The 19,753-nt window shown below is 44.5% G+C and overlaps 1 protein-coding gene across 1 annotated transcript in view; it reads right to left on the reverse strand.

The window, feature by feature from the left end:
* Positions 1–19,753, reverse strand: part of PTCH1 (patched 1) — a 69,263-nt gene that overhangs the window by 12,465 nt on the left and 37,045 nt on the right. Inside the window, exons 9-18 of the mRNA XM_069476305.1 lie at positions 19,490–19,621; positions 18,914–19,069; positions 18,117–18,215; positions 17,449–17,574; positions 11,851–11,969; positions 10,813–11,215; positions 9,837–10,146; positions 4,981–5,123; positions 2,724–2,907; positions 1,096–1,376 (exon numbers count right to left, since the gene is read on the reverse strand). Coding sequence (XP_069332406.1) covers positions 1,096–1,376; positions 2,724–2,907; positions 4,981–5,123; positions 9,837–10,146; positions 10,813–11,215; positions 11,851–11,969; positions 17,449–17,574; positions 18,117–18,215; positions 18,914–19,069; positions 19,490–19,621 — 1,953 coding nt within the window. The remainder of the gene's footprint in view (positions 1–1,095; positions 1,377–2,723; positions 2,908–4,980; positions 5,124–9,836; positions 10,147–10,812; positions 11,216–11,850; positions 11,970–17,448; positions 17,575–18,116; positions 18,216–18,913; positions 19,070–19,489; positions 19,622–19,753) is intronic.

Genomic DNA, 19,753 nt, shown 5'->3' on the forward strand with positions numbered 1-19,753 from the left:
CGAAGGTAAAGGGGGTTTGGGTTTTGTTGGAGAGCCCACTGGCTGGGTGAAGATGACCTGGGAGCCAGTTAAGTGGGTCAGGTTACAGGGCCCCGCACTTTGGAGAGAAGTGGGTAGACAAAGCAAACCTGTTAAATCCAAGGAAAAACTTCTCTTTGCCTTTCATCTTCCTTGTAAAAAAATTTGGGGGGGAAATGGAAAGTAAATCTGTGGGGGCGACTTTGGAGTTCCTTGGGCCAAAGGGGAGAAAATACAAATAAAACAACAAACTTTACACAGATGGAAGAGAAGGAGAAAAATGATCTTTCTCCTGGGGCGGTGGGCAGGGGTGGTGGTGGGAGGGGAGGAGTAATGAGAAGTGGACATCAATCGCGAAGTGCCATGAAAACTCCCACAGACTAAACATTTACCTTTTAGCATACCTGCTACACAGAGTCACAGTGCAGAAACAAAACCTGGTCTCTGTTTTTATAATTTTGGCATTTTAAAGGCTATACCACAGCTCACAGAATTTAAACACTGCCATGGTTTTATTAGACTCGACATGAAACTTATTTCAAATCTGAGAGTATTTTGGAGAATGGATGCCAAAAACCAGGTTAGTATTAGTTTATCATTTTCCCCCCGGGAGTTAAAATACACAACCCTCCCTCCCGCCCCAAAATCGTTTTCTCCATATATCGCTGTCCTGACTTCTGTAATTATCCCTCTTGGTTAAATATAGAAAACCCTTCTGTGTATTACTAGGTCTGAGATGAGGTCACCAAATGACACTTTTGAATTAAAAAAAATTAGTTATGCTTTGAGTGTTTTTATTTAATAAACGCTCAGAGCTGTGATGGAAAGTGAGCTTTAAAAAGTCTCCTATCTTTACAGGAAAATCTTAAAGCTGCAGGAGAGGGCACGTAAGATTAAGGCCATTAGAGGCTCTACCTTAACCATGAACCTCACCACCTCAAGTAGAATAAATATATTATGGATGATGCAATCTATACCTTCCTCCAGAGGCCCAGACATAAACAAAACTTCCCGGCTGCAGAAAGAGCTATGCTGAAAGGAATTTGACTTCCACAAAGACCCTTATAATAAACTCACAATGATCCCGGCCGTCCAGGGGTTCAGAAGGAAGACCGCGCACACGAGAAACGTGCAGGCCAACACCACGCTGATGGACAGCAGCAGCCAGTGGCGGAGGCCGATGTACTGCTCCCAGAAGAGGAAGGGGTAGCCGTTGGGGTAGCTGGAGAGCCCCAGGCTCGTGTAGTTGTTGCAGATGGTTCTTACTTTTTCGATGGCTTCCACAAAGTCTGCAGTGTCTCGCAAGCCGTTGAGGTAGAACGGGAACTGAGCATATTCGATGGGCTCTGCTGCTGGGACTGGACAGAGAAGGCCACGTGTTAACAGAGGGTCCAGGGCGGAGGGGCTCCTTGCAGTGACTCCACTGTTGTGATGAACAGAGAACGCTGCAAGGAAGCTTACTGGCTGCACTTCTTTTAACACAAAGGAGAAACAATTGCTCATGATAGTCTCTGGGCCTTTACAATTTTCATATTTGGTTTAAAAAACTTTAAATCATCAACATGTGGCAGGGGAGAAGCCTACAATCGGTGTATTTTTTAACCTTTGATTTTAACCTTCCAGAAGCAGCCACTCTTTGTAAAGGGGCGGGGGTGGGGGGGGGTGGGGGGGGTCTAAAAACTCCAGGCTTAAATTTTCGGAACATTTTTTGTTCTACTGACACACATGAAAATGCTAAGTTTGAACTGTTTAATTCAATCACTTCCGAGAGCAAAATAACTCCAGAGTCGTGCTTTCCTGACAAAAATGCTTAACTTATCCTTTTAGTGATCGAACAAATTTAAACCTTCTATGCTTCTTTTCTAATGCAATGCTAAGTCTTCAGCAACAGGGGAAGAAATCCTCATACAACAAGCATTTAGTTACTGCCGTTGTGTGTTCCAGACCCTTTGGGGTCATTCAGTTGACTTGCTAAACATGATTTGCCCTATTATAATCTCAACTATAAATTTTCATTAAGACAAGCCTTGGCTGCTTGCCACAGGGCTCTGGGGTTTAGATCCAGGGAAGCACAACTCGCGCACTCTCCAGCCATGTTCGCAAGGGGACCCGTCTTCTTTCTCACATCCTCCCTCGCCCTGATATCCAATGCATAAGCTACTAATATCTCTAACGTAAATGCAAATTAAATCCACACAGAACCACCTTTCAAACTCGGGGCTGAGAGGTGAAAGGAAGAGGACACTGTTGTATACAGACTTTTCTGCTCCGGTTTAAACAGCTTTGACAGAGTACAGGTGCTTGGTGGCTTATGGGAATGACCCAACGTGCCAAAAATCCCTTCAACACCAGAGTTGACAAAGTTAAGATAAACATATAATCCCCTGCGATAAAACTTTGCAATAGTAAAATAACACTCAACCTGGAGGCGTCCCCAACTTTCACATGGAACAGCTGGCATTCAAGAGAAATGCCTGATGAACGTCTCAGAGTCAAAGCTACAAACGGAGATTAGAGAGTCTTATTTCTCAACGTGATAGAGCACGGGGTTGTATTCCATTACACATCCTCATCTGTCTCCCAGAGTTTTAAACTAAAAGAAATATATTGTTCTGTTTACACTTTTGAACCCTGGGTAGCGTCAAGGGACGAGGGCTATTGTTGAGCTTTGAAGAAACAGGGTAAGTGGACAGAGCGCTACTTACTTCTCAGCCTTGTTTCTGGCATGTAGTCGGCTTTGTCGTGGACCCATTCAGGTCGGTGGGGCCGGATGTTGGCCTGGGAGGCAGCATAAGCCACGGGGTCATTGCTGACCCAGGCCGTCAGGTAGACGTAGAAAGCGCTGGGATTAATGATGCCATCTGCATCCACCAGACGCTGTTTAGTCAACTACAAAAATGGGGAGAACAGAGGCTTTTGAGAATGGGGCTGGGGGTAAACACACTCCTGCCTAGAGAGAGCAGAAGCGGAGCTTTGCACCAGCATTTACAACAAAGAATAGAATGCCCACTGTTTGAAAGTGTTGAAAATCCCATCAGAACACCTTTGATTTCTTTCAAAGCGCACTTATCGGAGGATGCAATCATCAGTGTGTTTATAACAAACACACAGTTCTGCAGATGGCCCAGGAATTGGCTGAACCAATTAAATCTGAATGCTAAAAGACTGTCTGCAGCCAAGGCAGAGAATGAACAATCTGGAGAAACATATTTATAGGAGGGGAAGGGGAAAAAAAAAACCTGGCAAGAATCCCCATACACGTCTGTGTGCAGTTAACCTCTGTTGTTAACACTGAAGGAAATGCCACCCAGTAAATGGAGGAGAGCTATAAAAATAAAACAACATCTGTACAAATTTTGCTAACACTAGCCTCCTATGACCTGTGTTTTCAAAAAATGCCCAAGAAAGTGGAAGAGAGTAGAGCACACCCGGGGCCTTTCCAGGTAACCTCAGTTCTAAGGGGCGGTCATACTCGGTGTGCTGGACCCCCCTCTGTGTGGCCAAGTGTGCTCCCTCTACGGTAGGTCTTACGGGCTTTGCTTAGGTGAAAAACACCGTGAGATTAAGTGTGTGCACATATATTTTATATACATAGAAAAATTGTGTTTCCTGTCTATTTTAGATTCAGGCCTTGTTCCCTTTTTTTTTTTTTTTTTTTTCCAAAAAACAAAATGAAAAACACCAGTGACAGCAGTTAATAGAGAAAGAGCAAAGGAAGAAGGCGTGGAGGAGAGTGAGAGAACTAGGCTTCGGGAATCTGGATTCAATTAATCCACAGGATATGTAACAACTGTATGTCTTCAAACCGTCTCTGGAATTACATAGTGCAGCTCACGGCCTCCATGCATGCAGCACGCTTTTCTCCCTCCCAGGCGGAGGCAATGCTATCTGGGGGCCTGGCCCAATCACATTCATCCCATGGAGTCCCTGCTCCCTCAAGCCAGCTCAGCTCCTCGGGCATCTCCCTGCCATCCCTCAGGCACGCTCCTCTGCCCATGCCCTTGTCAAACTGACAGCCTGCTGCATGTTGCTATAAAGCAACGAGTTTCACACTCCATAATAACTCTGAACAATGTACTTTGTAAATCTGTCACCTTTAATGCCAGCAAAAAAGGGGAGACAATAAACAGAGCTGCTGAGAAGATCATTAGCATGACGGTTTTCTGCCTAAAGGTACAGCAAGCAGGCTCCACAGAGCGAGGGAAGAGGCTCTGAGGAAGCTGAAGGTGCACGTGCGGGACCCATTTGAAAGCTGAAGAGTCCAGCACACTCCTGAACACGCCTGAGGCGTCAAAAGGGATATACTGGAATCCCAGTCCCTTTTAGAAGAAGGTGCAAATGCAGTTGGAGAACACAACTGCCAAACAGAAACAGCTCCTCTTACGTAGGGGAGTGGGCAGAACGGTGAGTCCACTTGGATGGCGAGGACCTTCATTTCCATTTGCTTCACTCAGGACAGAGTGAACGAGATCAAATGCAACAAATCCTCCCATCATTCCAGTAACCTCTCCAATCTCCTAACCCATCCACCCACCCCAAATTCTGTTCTGCTCATCTAAACAACTGCTACCCAACAAATCCGTCTTTCCATGTTTTAATACAGCCAAGACCAACACAGTGACAAGGACTAGATTTTGGAGGAATAACATGATAGCATTTCTCCCATCTGAAAGAGCCCGCATTGTCTGGACTGCCCTTTATTCTGACAGCTGTACTGGAGGCAGGTAACATAGCTGTCCCCACTTGACAGACTAGGACAGCAAGGCTCACTGGCTTGCCTGAGGTCACACAATGAGTGGGTGGAATGAGGTAAATTAGAGCCAGCTCAACACTCTTTCTACCAGCTGCTAAGGCCTCAGGCCTCCCGAGAGCACAGGCTGGGATGGCATGTTGTCAACAGTCTTTGGCAGGACAGCTGCCCCACAGCTCTGCTCAACTGTGCCCTGGAACCCCATGGTGTACCTGACTGATGTCGATGGGCTTATCACCACTGCCAGTCTGCACCAGGAGTTTGTAGGCAAGAACTCCGTCATCCGATCCATTCTTGTAATTGTTCGGCATGATTTTCCCAGTCTCCCAGTCACTGTCAAATGCATCCTGAAGTCCTAGAAAAGGCAAACGTGTAATGCATTACAACTTTTAACTAGAATGACCCTGCTCCTAATGGGGTGGGCTGAGGACGGGGAACAGAACAGAGGAATGATGGACATGAACCCAAAACACTCTCTGTATTCTACTTCCACTCCAACTGGTAACATCAGGTTTTTCATGAATGAACTGCAGGTTGCTAACAATCACTGCTCCAAAGGGCAAAAGGGAGATGTTTGTTTCTAGGAAACAAGGATATATATTTTACCTTAAAAAAATTAATTCCTCTTCTTTTCTCCCATGACTATTCCAAAAGACAGCAAGAGAGCGAGAGAAAGACACACACCAGGTTCGTTAACCGTTTCGTGCCACATAGGGTGCTAAGCATGGGTTCTTCAATACAACCAGAAATTCCACTCGGAGGGGGAAAAACACATTCAAACTCCCAACTTCAAACAGCAACTCAGCTGCTTCTGGAGCCCAGGGTGAGTGAACACGATTCTGTCAATTTGTTCCATCTGTTCGACTTGTGGAGCTAATACAAGCTGTGGGATCTGCTGCCAGGTTGTGTAAAGATCACAGCCAACACCTATTCACTCTCGCCTGTTCTCTTCCTCTTCGCCACCCTTCCTTAGGAGAGGGGCATGGGGGAAGGAAGGGAAGGATCTCGTGTGTACTCGTGGGGAAATACCTCACAGGGTAAATTTGGATCCGATTGAGAACAGGAAGCCACAGGCCAATACAAGGAGGCTCTGTGAGAACAGATGACAAACCGCAAGCCCAGGGAGGGGGAAGGCAGGCGTGCTCGGGGCCTGGGGGATGGGCGCGTCCCCCAGCCCACCACACACAGCTGCGCTTGGCCTCTGTAATCAAAACCATCATTACAGACCTGACGGTTTGGCTACAGCTGTAAAGAGATAAGCGTGTTGGAAGAGAAAACAGGGCCCTGGTGACCCGGCCTTAGGGTCTGAGCACTGGCTGGCGAGGCGCACTCTCCGCGGAGGCCCCCACCCCCTCTCCTCTCAGTCACCTCCCAAGTAGAACTCCCAAGCCCCGGCAGCTCAGGAAACCACAGCTTTTGAGCAAGCTGCACATGTATGGGTCAGACATGGCTGGTAAGAAGGGAGAAGGGCTTATTTCATTTCAGGACATGCCTTGGATGACTTCAAAGACCAAAAAAAAAAAAAAAAAAAATCTGGTTGTGTTAGTGCACAGAATGGTGAAGCTCGTGGGGTTTGAGGTTGGGGGGCGGTGGAGGTGGATCATAAGCCCCTTCGCTCTTTTTTTAAAAACTAAATTCTCCTTCCAACACTGCTGGTTGTACGAACAACTGGGCGATGAGGATGGTGGGCTTGGTGGTGAAAGGAGTCCCCTCACCCCCCATTACGGGGTGGGAGGGGGGAGGCAGGGCTGGGAGAGACCACCAGGTCGGCTGCACTCCCAACTCCCAGACTGTTTTTCATACATAGCAAGGCATGCACGCAAGCCGCATTGAACAGATGTTATTTTATTACCGAAAGCCTTTTTTTTCTGTTTTTGAAAAAAATAAACAGGAGAGGAAAAACAACCGCTCCCCCTCTGCCCCGCAAAAGGGAGGCCTGGTCTGTTTTCCTCACCACAATAGAATTTCCATCACTTCATGACGCGTAGCGGACTTGAACCCTCTCCCTCTTGACAGTGACTCCCCAAGAGCAGCCCACGCTCAGCTCAGCGCTCAGCGAACCTGGGCTGTTCTAGTCTCACGCCCACCAGCCCTTGTTTAAGTCTAACGACCACCTCGTGAGATAGTTCTCACTCCCACTTTAGAGACGGAGAAACTGGGGCTTGGAAAGGTGAAGTACTCGCGAAGGCCACCCAGCAGGTCAATGTTGGAGCGAAGCTGAAACTCAGGCAGTTCCAGAATCAGCTGGAACCACTCTCTGCTCCGAACTGCCCTGAAAACACCCTGGTGCCCAAGAAGTATTTGCTGAAGGCATGAATACAATTAGCAGAGTTAACTCTGGTACCAACATCTGGTGGCAAACTGGGGGAGCACGCGTGTCCTAACAACCTGAGGGCAGTTTTAAGATATTTGTTGGGACACCCTAGGGTGAAACAAAGAAAGATTAGATATGGGGAGGTCAACCCTGCTGGCAATTCAACTCGTTACCCACCCACTGGTCTCTTAGGTGCCACTCTACCAGGGGCTCAAAGATGAACAAGAAACGGTCATCTATTTTATGGAGAAGTCCTTTCATGATTAATATAATATTTTCTGACTCATTACCAAAAAGCCCAAGGGACACTGGGCTGGCCTAAAGTGCATGGACAAGATATGACCTGGACACAAAAGAGGGAACACAGATGTGCTTCGGCTGCCTCTTGGCCAACAGTTTATATTCTGACACATACACACTACAAAAATTTGCAACATTTCACTTATTTTACCGCAAAACCTTAAAATTTTAGTTAGTACTTCTCATTATAGATATTTTGTACTAAAAATTATTTTCTAGTGTAAAGTTCTGGGCCAAAGGAATTATCCCAATTGCCAATTTGTCTTCAGATATGGGACCCTAAAATGAAAATGTTAATCAAAATTTTATTTGCATAATTTGGTGTGAAGTAAAAAGGAACACCACTTGGACCTATGCATCAGGTTTTCTCTGTAACTTTACCTCATCTGTATGTATGTTTTAAGATGTAATATGTGGCATAATTTCTGAATCAACTATTATATATTTTTATTAATATAAGAAAAAAATAAACTACCAGAATGCTGATAAAGACCAATGTGATGACATGGTTTTAATGGCAAATCCATTAAAAACCAATGAGGCTCCCACCATGAAAAACTGGCTGGGTGTGGTGGTGCACACCTGTACTCCATAGCTATTTGGGAGGCAGGAGGATCACTTGAGCCCAGGAGTCTGAGGTTGCAGTGAGCCACAATGATGCCACTGCACTCCTCTAGCCCCGGGCAACAAAGCAAGACCCTGTCTCAAAAAAAGATTCTCAAGTCCTGCTGCTTTACATCAGTAAAGGAAACAAAGTATAGAGATATTCTATAATACTCTATAAAAAGGTTAACGGTCTGCATTGCCTAGAGATAATACTCCTTTGCCCCCTTCCCCAACCCTGCTTAACACGCCATATTGAGCAACTGAAGGAATGGCTGAAGACACTGAAATGCATTCTACAATAACCCTGCTCTGCTCAGATGCTGGCAGGGCACAGCAGATCTCTTTGTCATTTGTTGCAAGTTATTTGCATGTCTTTGGCCAATGGTACAAAAAATGGAAAGCAGAGACTCTCTCCACTGTCTGATTCTTTTAACTCACCCAAATACCACTGCTTTTAAAACTAAATGTAAAAATATGAGACTTGGAAAAAATTCAAGTTCATCTCAGAAGCGTATTAAAAATAATAATCATGGCATGTTGTTCTGTTCACCTTCCTCCAAAATAAAAATCAAATTTCATATACATGTATGAACAAAATCCTAGTAACACAAGTCAAAGCCAGAAACTGTGTGGAACCATCCTCAATCAACCTCAAATTGTTTACCATCTCATGCAAACTCACAGGGAAATTGGCTGCTTAATCTTTACATACAAGTGTATTGACTTAAGACCAAAAAGGGCACTTAAATCTGTGTTTAAACAAGACTAATTAAGTGGGAAATTAAGACAATCATTTGGATAACCTAAGCCAAAAAATGCTGGGTGCCATAATGATTTGGGTATTCCTGTAAAAGCATTTTTGCTTGAATTGTGTTGGATAATTATCCTGATTCTCTACTTCACTTTGCATGTGTCAACGCAGAATTAAGTGAACAGCTGTTCTTGGAATCACTGCATACATTTTTACTCAGTCAGTTAGCAGTTAGGGGCAAATTTAGAGAAATTTTTTTCCCTCCAGTTGACTAATATTCCTAGAAATGTTTCTAAGTGTAAGTTAAGAAGCCAAGAAAGGCATTTTAAAGCAGAATTCAATTATTTATGAAATAATGTAAAATGTGATTAAGGATTTATAAGTTTACTTCATATGCCAAATCAAAAAATGATCAAAATGAACCCAAATGTAAACTACAGATTCTGGGTGATAATGATGTGTAGGTTCGCCAATTGTAACAAATGCACCACTCTGGCGGGAGGTGTGTACAGTAGGAGGCTATGCATGTGTGAGGGGAAAGGGAAAATGGGAAATCTCTACCTTCTGTTCAATTTTGCTGTGAACCCAAAATTGCCTTAAAAGTGAATTAGAAATACATTTTTTAGAAGATGGTCAAAATATGGAATTTTGAATTATATCCACTGCTGAGCCAAACTCTTGTGGTGCAGTAAGCTGTAATTTGGCAGCAGATCAGCCTAGGAATTCCATCAACACTCTGATTTCACTTGGTCACCAAAACAGCCACCATCCATCCAAAAGCAAAGAGCAACAGAAGCATCTGACTCCATACTTTATGACACACTTTCCCTTTTCCTAATGTGTACTCATAAATTCTTACAGAAGTTCCTGAGTCACTCATTTGAATTATTGGCATTGTCTTACAGGTAAGAGCCGGATTTGGGAGGCTGCCGCAGACATAGTCCATATAAGCATTTCAAGCAACACTCGGAAGTCATCAACGAAACATGTCAGTGTTACCTTACGATCTAACACTTACTTAAATGAACAAAGGGAACGCGTAGAAGCTGAACACACAAAAGACCAAAAGGACGGCCCCCCAGCAGTGCCCTCCTTACCCTGCAGCCAGTCTCTGAAGTAGTGCAGCCACATTTTGGGAAGCTGTTTGTTTTCTTCCAACATGACATACTTCACATTACTGAAGCTCTTGTGAAGGTCGTAAAGTAAGTGCTGGATATTCGGGTAGTCTGCTTTCTGGGTGACTATATACATGTTGTAGAAAGAAAAGTATTTGAATTGTGCAGCAATAAAGTCATATTCTCTGGTTTCCCGAGGTACAATGTCTGTAAGGTCCAGCCCATCTCTCACTCGGGTGGTCCCATAAAGGCTGACCCCCAGCAAGCCCAGGAAAAGGAAGATCACCACGACCTGAAACAGAGTAAGAGGCATTAGGTCAGACCCAAAGGAATGTCACTGACTCTTCCTTGACAAACATAAGCTGTTTAGTTAGTATCTTCTTGTCACCACTACGTTGGCCCTGACCTAGCACGTAGGAGGTATTCTCCCAGGGGGAAAAAGATAAAATCACAGTAATCACATTTTTAAAGAACCTCATAAAGAATAAAAATGTTTAAAATGTAAGGCGTTCTGGGAGGCTGAGGACTGCTTGAGCTCAGCAGTTCGAGACCAGCCTGAGCAAGAGCAAGTCTGTCTCTATTAAAAAATTGAAAAAATTAGCCGAGCATCGTGGCGCACACCTGTAGTCCCAGCTACTCAGGAGGCCGAGACAGGAGGATTGCTTGAACCCAGGTGTTTGAGCTTGCAGTGAGCTATGATAGTACCACTGCACTCTAGTCAGGGTGACAGAGCAAGACCCTGTCTCAAAACAAAGAAACTTTAAAATGTAAGGAGGTGACCTAAATTCATAGAAACACTTGCAACATAGAGAGTCATTGTGGAAGATGAGCTTATCGAAATGGCCCCAAGCTCTAAGTGGATCGATTCTTTTAGAGGCATGAAATATATCACACTTTAATGAATTTTTTTTTAATGGAAAAAGAAGAAAACGAGAAGCAGTGACTTGTGGTACATTACCTTGGCTTTTGGTTTCAAGAGGAAGGGAGCATAGTGTTTTTCAGCAAAAGATGAGAGTGTCCACTTGGTACAGGGAGGCTCGAGGCAGTGGAGGCTGGAGTCGGAGAACTGGGAGAGCAGGTCCCTTGTGGAGCTGGTGCTCTCGGGGCTCTGGCAGCTGAGGGTGTCCTGGGTCACGGTGACAGGCTGCACAGAGATCTCTGAGCGCGGCTCAGCAGTGGTGTAGTACACGTGCGTGTGGGGGTCGTACTCTGTGCGGAGCTGCACGGTGGACTGCATGGTAATCTGTGTTTCGTGGGCGAAGCTGTGGCTGCTGTAGGGGGGCGGGGGGCTGTATCGGGTGTTGTCGTGGGTCTCTGTGTAGGCCTGAGGTTCAACCTGAATCACTCTGCTGACACAGGGGCTGGAAGAAGGGGAGATGCATTGCAACGTAATGCTGAAACAAGGGAAAATGGCGCTTTTGTTTTTGCCAATGACTGAGGATGCCCATCTCACAGAGCTCTGACTTAGGAGGAAACATCCTATCGTTGGACCCCAGAAACATTGCTCGATTGATCTGGACATAGATGTAAGGAGGCCAAATGGAAGACTGATCCTAAATCTGACTTACAGAAGCAAGTTACATGATGATTAACCCCTTTAGAGCATAATTCCAAACAAAACAAAACAAAAACCAAAGAATTACCAAAGAACTGCATTCTTTTCCTAGATGGGTGTTTTTCAACCTTGTTCTGCTCTAATGCAAAGATATGAAACATTCCCAATAATCACCAATATTGATTCACAACAGAAGAAATGATCATGTGTATCAGAACCTTTAAGGGTTGTGAGAATGCTCAGTTGGGGGTGGGGAGAAGCCCAGGGACTCAGATGTTCCCCAAGGAAAGCACCCTCTGTCTAGTATCTCCCCTCCTCCCTCCATCACACCAGTGCAAAACTTGTTAACTACGTTCCCTCGTAAGTCCATAGACCCAGAGAGCTCTCTAACAGTACCGCTCTGTACCCAACCAATAAAGGCCATGGCAGCTGAAAATGTACCTTGTAAAACAGCAGAAAATATCCAACCTCCTGTCCTCCCGTCGATACAAATCCATGCTGAGAATTGCAGGAAAAATGAGCAGAACCATGGCAAAATTGAACACCACCACGACTGCCGCCTAGGAGCAGGAAAAAAAACTTAGAGGTCACAAATATGCCTCCTCTCAGAGGGCCTGCCTTGAAAATAAAGATGCTTTTAAACTATTTTTCTTTCACTTTCCTATCAAAGCATTTAAAGTTGAGAGGGATGTTAGAGGTCCTCGTCATTTTGCTACTTACTCTCCCATCATTAAGAGTCCATTTGTCTGGGACAGACCCATTCATTCTGATCTTTTCCATCTCTAGTAAATTCCTTGAACCCATGGGGTACAAGATAGGAACTAAAACTACCAATGTCTTGCTAGTGAACTAACCAAACCAAACCAAACCAAGGCAGAACAGAATACACTGGAGATGTTTTAATTTAAAACAAAAAGCAGCATTTCCCTTCCAGAACATTTCTAAGAGCTCATGCAACCTTGACTTTACATTTAAAGATCTGTATATAAAGTGGGTTGAGCATATCAAAATGTCACCTTTAAAACATGAAATAAAATTTCACACATGTCCCCTGAGGTTTTTAATAGGCACATTCCAAATAGCCTCTGGAGTAGCCTGTGGGGTGTGCGGGTGAGTAACATAAAAGGTCAAGGAGAGTTAAGCAGAAAGAAATTCCTGTGTGTGATTATAGGACGCAGAATAAATAAGTACAGATTCAAAAGTCACTCCATAACCTAGAATAAACACGGGGCTAGATTCTGTGGTGCTTTGGCAAATCTCCTGCTGACCTAGTAAAAATTACAAAATTGGGCTGTTAATAGGGGAAAGTCAACAGAGGACAGTTGAAAGGGCTATCCTGTTCAGAAAAGCATGGCAAAAAGCAGCATAATAGAAAAATGGAACTGGAATGCTAAGTAACCAAGAAATAATCAGACTTTTTTTTTTAAAAAAAATGAAAAATCCTTATGAGGTTTTCCAAAGAACTGCTTAGCTCAAAGACCTTCTCAAACTGGGTTAATGTCTCAGGGTGAGAAAAGAAAACCTGGCTATAACTGGTACCTAAGAAAATCAAGGGAGAACTTCACAAAGGGCTTTTGATGGCAACTGTGAATTTATGCTCAAGGTGAAATAGCATGCCCGGGTTCTGGACAGATGCCTTTCGATAATTAATTTCCTGTCAAGTCTATAAAACCATAAAAGAACCCAAAGTCTCCATCTAAAAATTACCTAACCCCTTTCTTCTTAGTCTATCTTAAAAATTACTCATCAATTCAAAAATGTAAAGCATGTTAACTTACCACTTTAAAGTGCACAAGGTACTTTAGAGACCTGTGTGACAGGCCTGTGTGAGTGAGCACATCACGACTGTGACTAGGCAATCTAAGACACAGACACTTTAAAATGTTGAGTACTGTGCGGGCTGCTGGAGACGCAGAGACAAAATCCTGCTCTCAAGGACTGACCTACAAACAGATTACCGTCCTGACCAGTAAATGTAATAGCAAAAGTCGGAACCAGGTTCCAGAGCAGCTCAGAAGAGGGAGCGAGCATCAGCCTGGACTGGTGAGGAGGGTCGGTCAGGGACAGTTCCCTGCGAGATGAAAAAGAGGTTGGGTAGGATCAGGGAAGGGACAGATGCTCTATGTGGAGGTAACAGGGTAGGCAGTGTCCAAGACAGGGACATCCCCTCTTGGACACTGTCTCAAGTCACTCAGTACTGCTGGGATTTAAAACTCAGTTGGGGGAAGGCAAAGGAGAAGTGATGAGTATCAGGTAGTTAATACCGGATGCATTCAATTCCCACAGCAACCCGGAGGGAGATGTTCTTATTGCTGTCGACACTATCACCTCAACAAAGACCACCGAGGTGCAGAGTAGCATCACCTATCTGGGGTTAACCAGCAAATCAGATTCCTGTGGGGGCTTGATGCAAAGCCCTCAGGCCAACTGAGAAGTGGGAGTTCTTATTAGATCTGGCCACTTTCTGAGAGGATGTACGTGAACTGGGTTAGTATTCCTGACCCATCAGACAGTAGGGGATGAGGGAAGAACAGGTGTGATTCTAAAGGAGCTTGTCCGTTTTCAGGAAAATGTGATCCTGGGGGCAGAATCCTTTAAGCTTTTTAAATCACAGTCATGTTTAGAATTCAGGAGTAGAATGTAGAAAAGAAACTCTGGACAGAAGTTCATAAGGACACGGAGCGCAGAGACTGTGAAACAGAAAGCCACACTAGTGCACACACAGGTAGTGGCCATGGCGACACTACCGCTTGCTGCAGTGGAATTTCTCTGACACGGGCCTCACTGATCAGGGGACTCTGACAGGCACCTACCTTGGTCTGTCTTTCATGATGGAAAGGAAGGGAGAGAGAAGAACTCCAAAGCAGAGTCCCATCTAACTCACTTCCTAAAAATACACTACGTATATAGGGAGAAACATTTTCTGAAAAGAAAACAGCAGAACTTCAGCATCCCCCAAAGTACAACAAAATAGTAAAAACAGCAAGGATTTCTCAGTAAGGGTCAAGAGGCACAACAGAGGCCAAGGAGAGTTTAAGGAATTCTAAGTAAATCAGAAGCAATGTCAGGGATGATCTTGCATTGTGAATCAATTCTAGTTACCATTTACCAAGGGGAAATTGGACTGCTGCTAAAAAATAAAAAAAAAATTAAAAAAAAAATTAAAAAAAATTCAAAAAAAAAAAATTCTAGTTACTGTGCTTGCAGGAAATATCCCATTCCCCTAAAACATCTATGGCTGAGACACTCGCAGAGTGGGCCCCAGGCTAAAGCTCCTTGCCATTTGGAGCAAGGGGTTCTGTTCTGGGAGTTTTCCCTGAGGAACAAACACTACTAGGTTATCAGCAAGCCCCAGTGCAGGGCATTGGTCCTAAAGGATTACAGATGGTGCCAGTGCTTTTTGGTAAGAGGTGGCATTTGGACAAATGGACAAAGGTTCATAAGGAAGTTTAAGATTGTTTGTGAAAAAAATAAATATCTATTTATTTTGGTTAGGATACAAAAGTGGGGAAATACTACAGGGAAAATTCCATATGGTAACATGGGTTTATTATTGGACAGAACCACTTTGGGGGGGGGTCTCTCCCTTTTGATGCTAAATCTGTAGTATCTTACAAATATAAACACAAATGAACACTCAGTCACAATTTAACACAGTTCACTAAAGGGAGAGAAGCTACTGGTTCATTTTGAATGTCAATACATTTCAAAGGAAAACAGGGTAACATTCCTGAAGGCCACTGCAAAAATCATTGCATGTTCTTTCTCTCTTTTCCTTTTTTCTTATGTTGTATTTCCTTTTTTTTTTTTTTTGTAAAACAGAGTGTCATGGGAAGCCATTCCTTAATAAATGAGGATTCTTGGAAGCTGTAGATGATGCAAGTTTCTAAAGCGATACTCCAGTGGCTTGAAATAGAAATGCAAAACCCACAGTACTCGTTTCATCTCTGTAAGGTGCTTACCTTGGGAGAACTTAGCGCACTGGATTTTCTAAAAGGCTACTCCTCGTAAGGAAACCTCAGGTAGCTTTTCAGACCACCACACCATAGGATATCATTAAAGGAGAGTCTGCCTTGCTGAATCATCAGAATGTACTGAGGAGAGGGGAGGAGAGAATGAGAGAGAGGGAAAAGAAAAGGAGTGTGAGAAGGCAAGAAAGGCAGCGAGGGAGAGGCAAGCAGAGAAGGGGAAAAGGAGAGAGAGCAAGGAGGCAGGGGCCCACTAATAAAAGACCCTTAAAACAATTTCTTAAGACCAGAACCTGCTGCTGTATGTGAAACAAGAAAGGGGTGCAAGAGGGTGTGGAGCAGTTGCCCGCCTGTACAAAAAGGCATCCTAAAACTTCAGTTGTACCACTTATTTAGTGAGCATCTTCATCTTTCATATTACGAAGCAGTTAGATGCATTTTCACTTTCCTTGTGTTTAGGTCCTAGTTTCAGATTTGAACTTTATTCATTGATTCACTCATATTTCTCTCTGTGTTTATAATACAAATAAACTCCTTTTTCATTTCTTTTTATTTTTCTTTTGGGGCTGGCGGTTATGATGATTGGCACAAAATGTTTTTTCGTGTTATATCTTACACTAAATATTAAGGAGGCCTCAAATCCCAAACCCAGTAGGATCATCAGCTGCCCAGGCCGCTACTGGTAATCAGTGAAATGAAATTCAAATACATTATTGATTGGTTCTTTTTTATATGGCAAATATGAAGACTAAGGAAAGAGCCAAACTTGTTGACAAGAGTATAAACAGAAGACTAATTCATGATTTGTCCATTTCTCCTCCTGGTCACAATCCTCTGGACCTTTTGGTGAGTAAAGAGAATAAAGCAGTGTGATGAGCTGGGTGTAGTAACAATTTAAAAAGCGACCCCAAAGTTGTTTCCTCTAAACACCTGGCCATCTCATTCATTATATATCATATGGTAAGGAAGAAAGAAAGGGGAAAGCCAACGTTTCTTTCATCTTTCTTTGAAAATAAGTGAGGTTTTAAAATTTGAAATTAACTCACAAAACTCCAGTAATATCTTAAGATATCGAAACCCTAGACCACTTTGGGCTCAGGAAGACCGTGTCATGGACTGGTCAAGTCTCTGCTTCACATGCCGTTTGGACTGATTTCAGGATTCTTATGCGTTTCCAGTGGCTCAAGGGCAATGTCAGTAATTTACTCCAAACACAGAACGGACTGTATCTGCATCCTCACTCTAGGGAACTCTCCATGCTTGTAATTCACATAGGCTGAATCTTTGTTTAGAAAAATAGTTCTGTGACCTTGGAGTGTGAAAGGGCCTGGTGTGGAAGACAGAACAAATCCCGAGGGAGTCAACATGCTCCATGTAACAAAGTGAGAGAGAGTTTGAGTTTGCTTGGGCAGCCTGAGAGGGGAGCAGGGGACCAAAAGCCAAGAGAAGAGGGACAGGAGAGATGGAGGCCAGCTAAGAAAAGGGAGGTGGGAAGCAAGGGTGCTCCAAGGCACCTCCCTGCAGGAAATCCTCCAAGGCAGACACTGGCCAATACTCTCCTATGGTGCTATCCGACATGCGGTTTCAAGCGACCATCGAGTCTGGGCTACACACAACCTCATCTGTATATGTCAATGAAGTCTACTCTACACAACTGCCTTGGGTTGGAGTTGCTTTGGGGAAAGAAAAGAAAGAAAGGGTGTCATGTTTGGGTTGAGGTGGCCAGCAGGGGAGTGGAGTAACCACAGACACTGAGAGGTGTTTAGAAGCAGGAGATGGCCCAGAAGCTGGCTGGGCAGGGGTGAACTCAGAGGACCACATGGAGTGGCTCGATACCACTTCACTGTGACTATATAGGAAAGGGCAACTCTAAGGCAACAGGCATCTGGGCTATAGGGCTTGAAAGGAAGGAAAGAACCGTAGAACTAACCTAATATATTTTTTGGAGGGAGCGTCAGGGTTATAGTGAAAGCAGCATCCACCCAGCTGAGCAGAGCCCCAGACACTGGCGTGCTACTGAACGTCAGCACCTTGCCCGGAACCCCCACGGATTTCACCACGGGAAGCTCACCTGGAGGGAGAACGCCCGCAGAGCAGGAATCGGGATCAACGCGGCCATGAAGAAGGCAGTGACGTTGCTGATGGATGTGAGGGCCACACTGGCGCCTGTGCGCTTGAGGCACTCCCCGGTCCTGTCCTGAGGACAAGAAACCATAGCGCTAAGGGCATACACTGTGTGAGCAGTTCAGACATGTGGCAAAATAACACAGCCATAGTTCACATTGCTGGTGTAGGGGACAAGAAGGAGCTGTGGCTGCCACACCCCCGGTGCCAGCACTATTCAATACTGTGTATGCAGTTCATCCCTGTCCAAAGCAGAAAGCTGCAAGATAAGGACTTAAGAAAAATTTTAATATGATTTTAAAGTGTAGGGGGGTGGCAAAGTGACAGAAATCTCAGAGAAGCAAACATGGGCTTTGGAAAGGTACAGCAATTAAGTATGAAGTGTCTAAAATAAACACCCATATTTCTAAAGGCTCCCCAAATGGAGCTCTTGGAATTTCTCACAGCTGATACATGTCTTCAGACTCTTCCAGCTTACTGTATTTATTTAGGGCCAGTGACATGTCATTCTCACATGGGACTGAAATATTTACTTGGCCAGATCGAGAAAAATCAAAGGGCAAATACTCAGGAACAGAGGGAGCTGTGGGTGTCCTCAAAGTTTTCTTCTTTTACCTCAAAAGGGATTCTTTTATTCTGTCCCGTTTCACTAAAGGCATGGGCCAGAAGAAAAACATCATCCACACCAACGCCAAGAGCAAGAAATGGCAAAACCTGTAGCGAAAACAGAGGATGGTGGCATTAGACATTTGAGATTGAATTTGGATAATTCTACAGTTATAATATTTGAAACATTGCCACCAGTGCCCATAGCAGTTACTCAAAGGACAGATTACATTTCCTGACAGTGAAGAATTTATTTTATCTGACAGTTTACACCCCCAAGTCTAACAGTTTCAGCTCATAGTAGATCTTGTATGTTTCCTTCTCTAAGGTCCATGTACAATAATTTTTTTAAGTTAATAAATGAGAAGGAATTTAACTCATCTAAAGCGATGGTTCTCAGAGTATGACGCCTGGACCAGCATCTTTGGGAACTGGCCAGAAGTGCACACTCTTAGCCCATGCCCCAGACCTACTGAAGTAGAAACCTCTGCGGGTGGGGCCCAGCAATCTGAGTTTTCACAAACCTTCCAGGTGATTCTAATGCCCACTAGGATTTGAGAACCATGACCCTAGTAAATGATATAAATTCCTCTAAGTGAAGTGTCTCTATTAACCAGCAGGCCCATCAGTTTGTGCCCACTGTCCCTAGGGCTCTGTTTAGAGTTGACACTCCCCTAAGACAAGAGGCATCCCAGTGGAAAAGCCTGGAAGACCCTTTAGATGAGATGGACACACAGGAGGCTGGCTGAGCCGAGCCTGGGAGGGGCATTTGTCAAGGGACAGTGGATGAATGGCTCCTTTAGTACCTGAGTTGTCGCAGCGTTAAAGGAAATTCCGATCAATGAGCACAGGCCCAATCCTGCAGCCACTGACAGTGCAACCAACAGGACACCAGCCAGCCCCACGGCACCCTGGGACTTGGAGCAGTCCCAGCGCAGCATGGTTAAGCAGGCATAGGCAAGCTGCAAGCAGAACAATTGGGGGGAGGGGGGAGGAATGAAGGGGAAGTGGAGGAGAAGGGGAAGGGGGGGGACACAAAACAAAAGCCAAACATTAGAATGTGTAATGATTCTAATGTTTCCCCCCCCCATCACCCCACATCAGAAGGTAGAACTTATGAAATCCAACAACAACAACAAAACTTTACATTAAGGACATCACACAAAATGATACGAGTCAGATGGGCGAACTGCAAATGGGGAAAACTGCTTTATATGACCACTTTTTAAACCGTTATGAAGCCGAGCTCTCTCTGTCTTGGATGCACGTGTATGTTAAAAGCAGTTAAATAAGCAGGCGCGGTCATGGAAAGATAAAAACTTAAAAAAAACAAAAACAAACCCCGAAACCCAACCCCCCGGGAGCACAGACTTGACCATTACCATCAGTAAGTAGCCGCTGGCCACTCGGATGACACTGACGTCAGAGAAGGATTTCAGGATGTCGTCCAGGGTCGTAGTGGTGAAGGAGAGCACCTTCTGAGTGGAGTTCTGTGCAACGCTCTGATGAACCACCTGTGGGCACAACATAAGGCTAAATTCCCACATGGAATTAAAGCTTCCACGAGCTTCCACAGCACAGACCTCAGGTAGCACACCCCACTTCTACATTGTTTCTGATGCATTAAAAAAAAAAGTTCTACACGG

The sequence above is a fragment of the Eulemur rufifrons genome, chromosome 7, assembly GCF_041146395.1.
Source record: "Eulemur rufifrons isolate Redbay chromosome 7, OSU_ERuf_1, whole genome shotgun sequence".
NCBI classification, from domain to species: domain Eukaryota; kingdom Metazoa; phylum Chordata; class Mammalia; order Primates; family Lemuridae; genus Eulemur; species Eulemur rufifrons.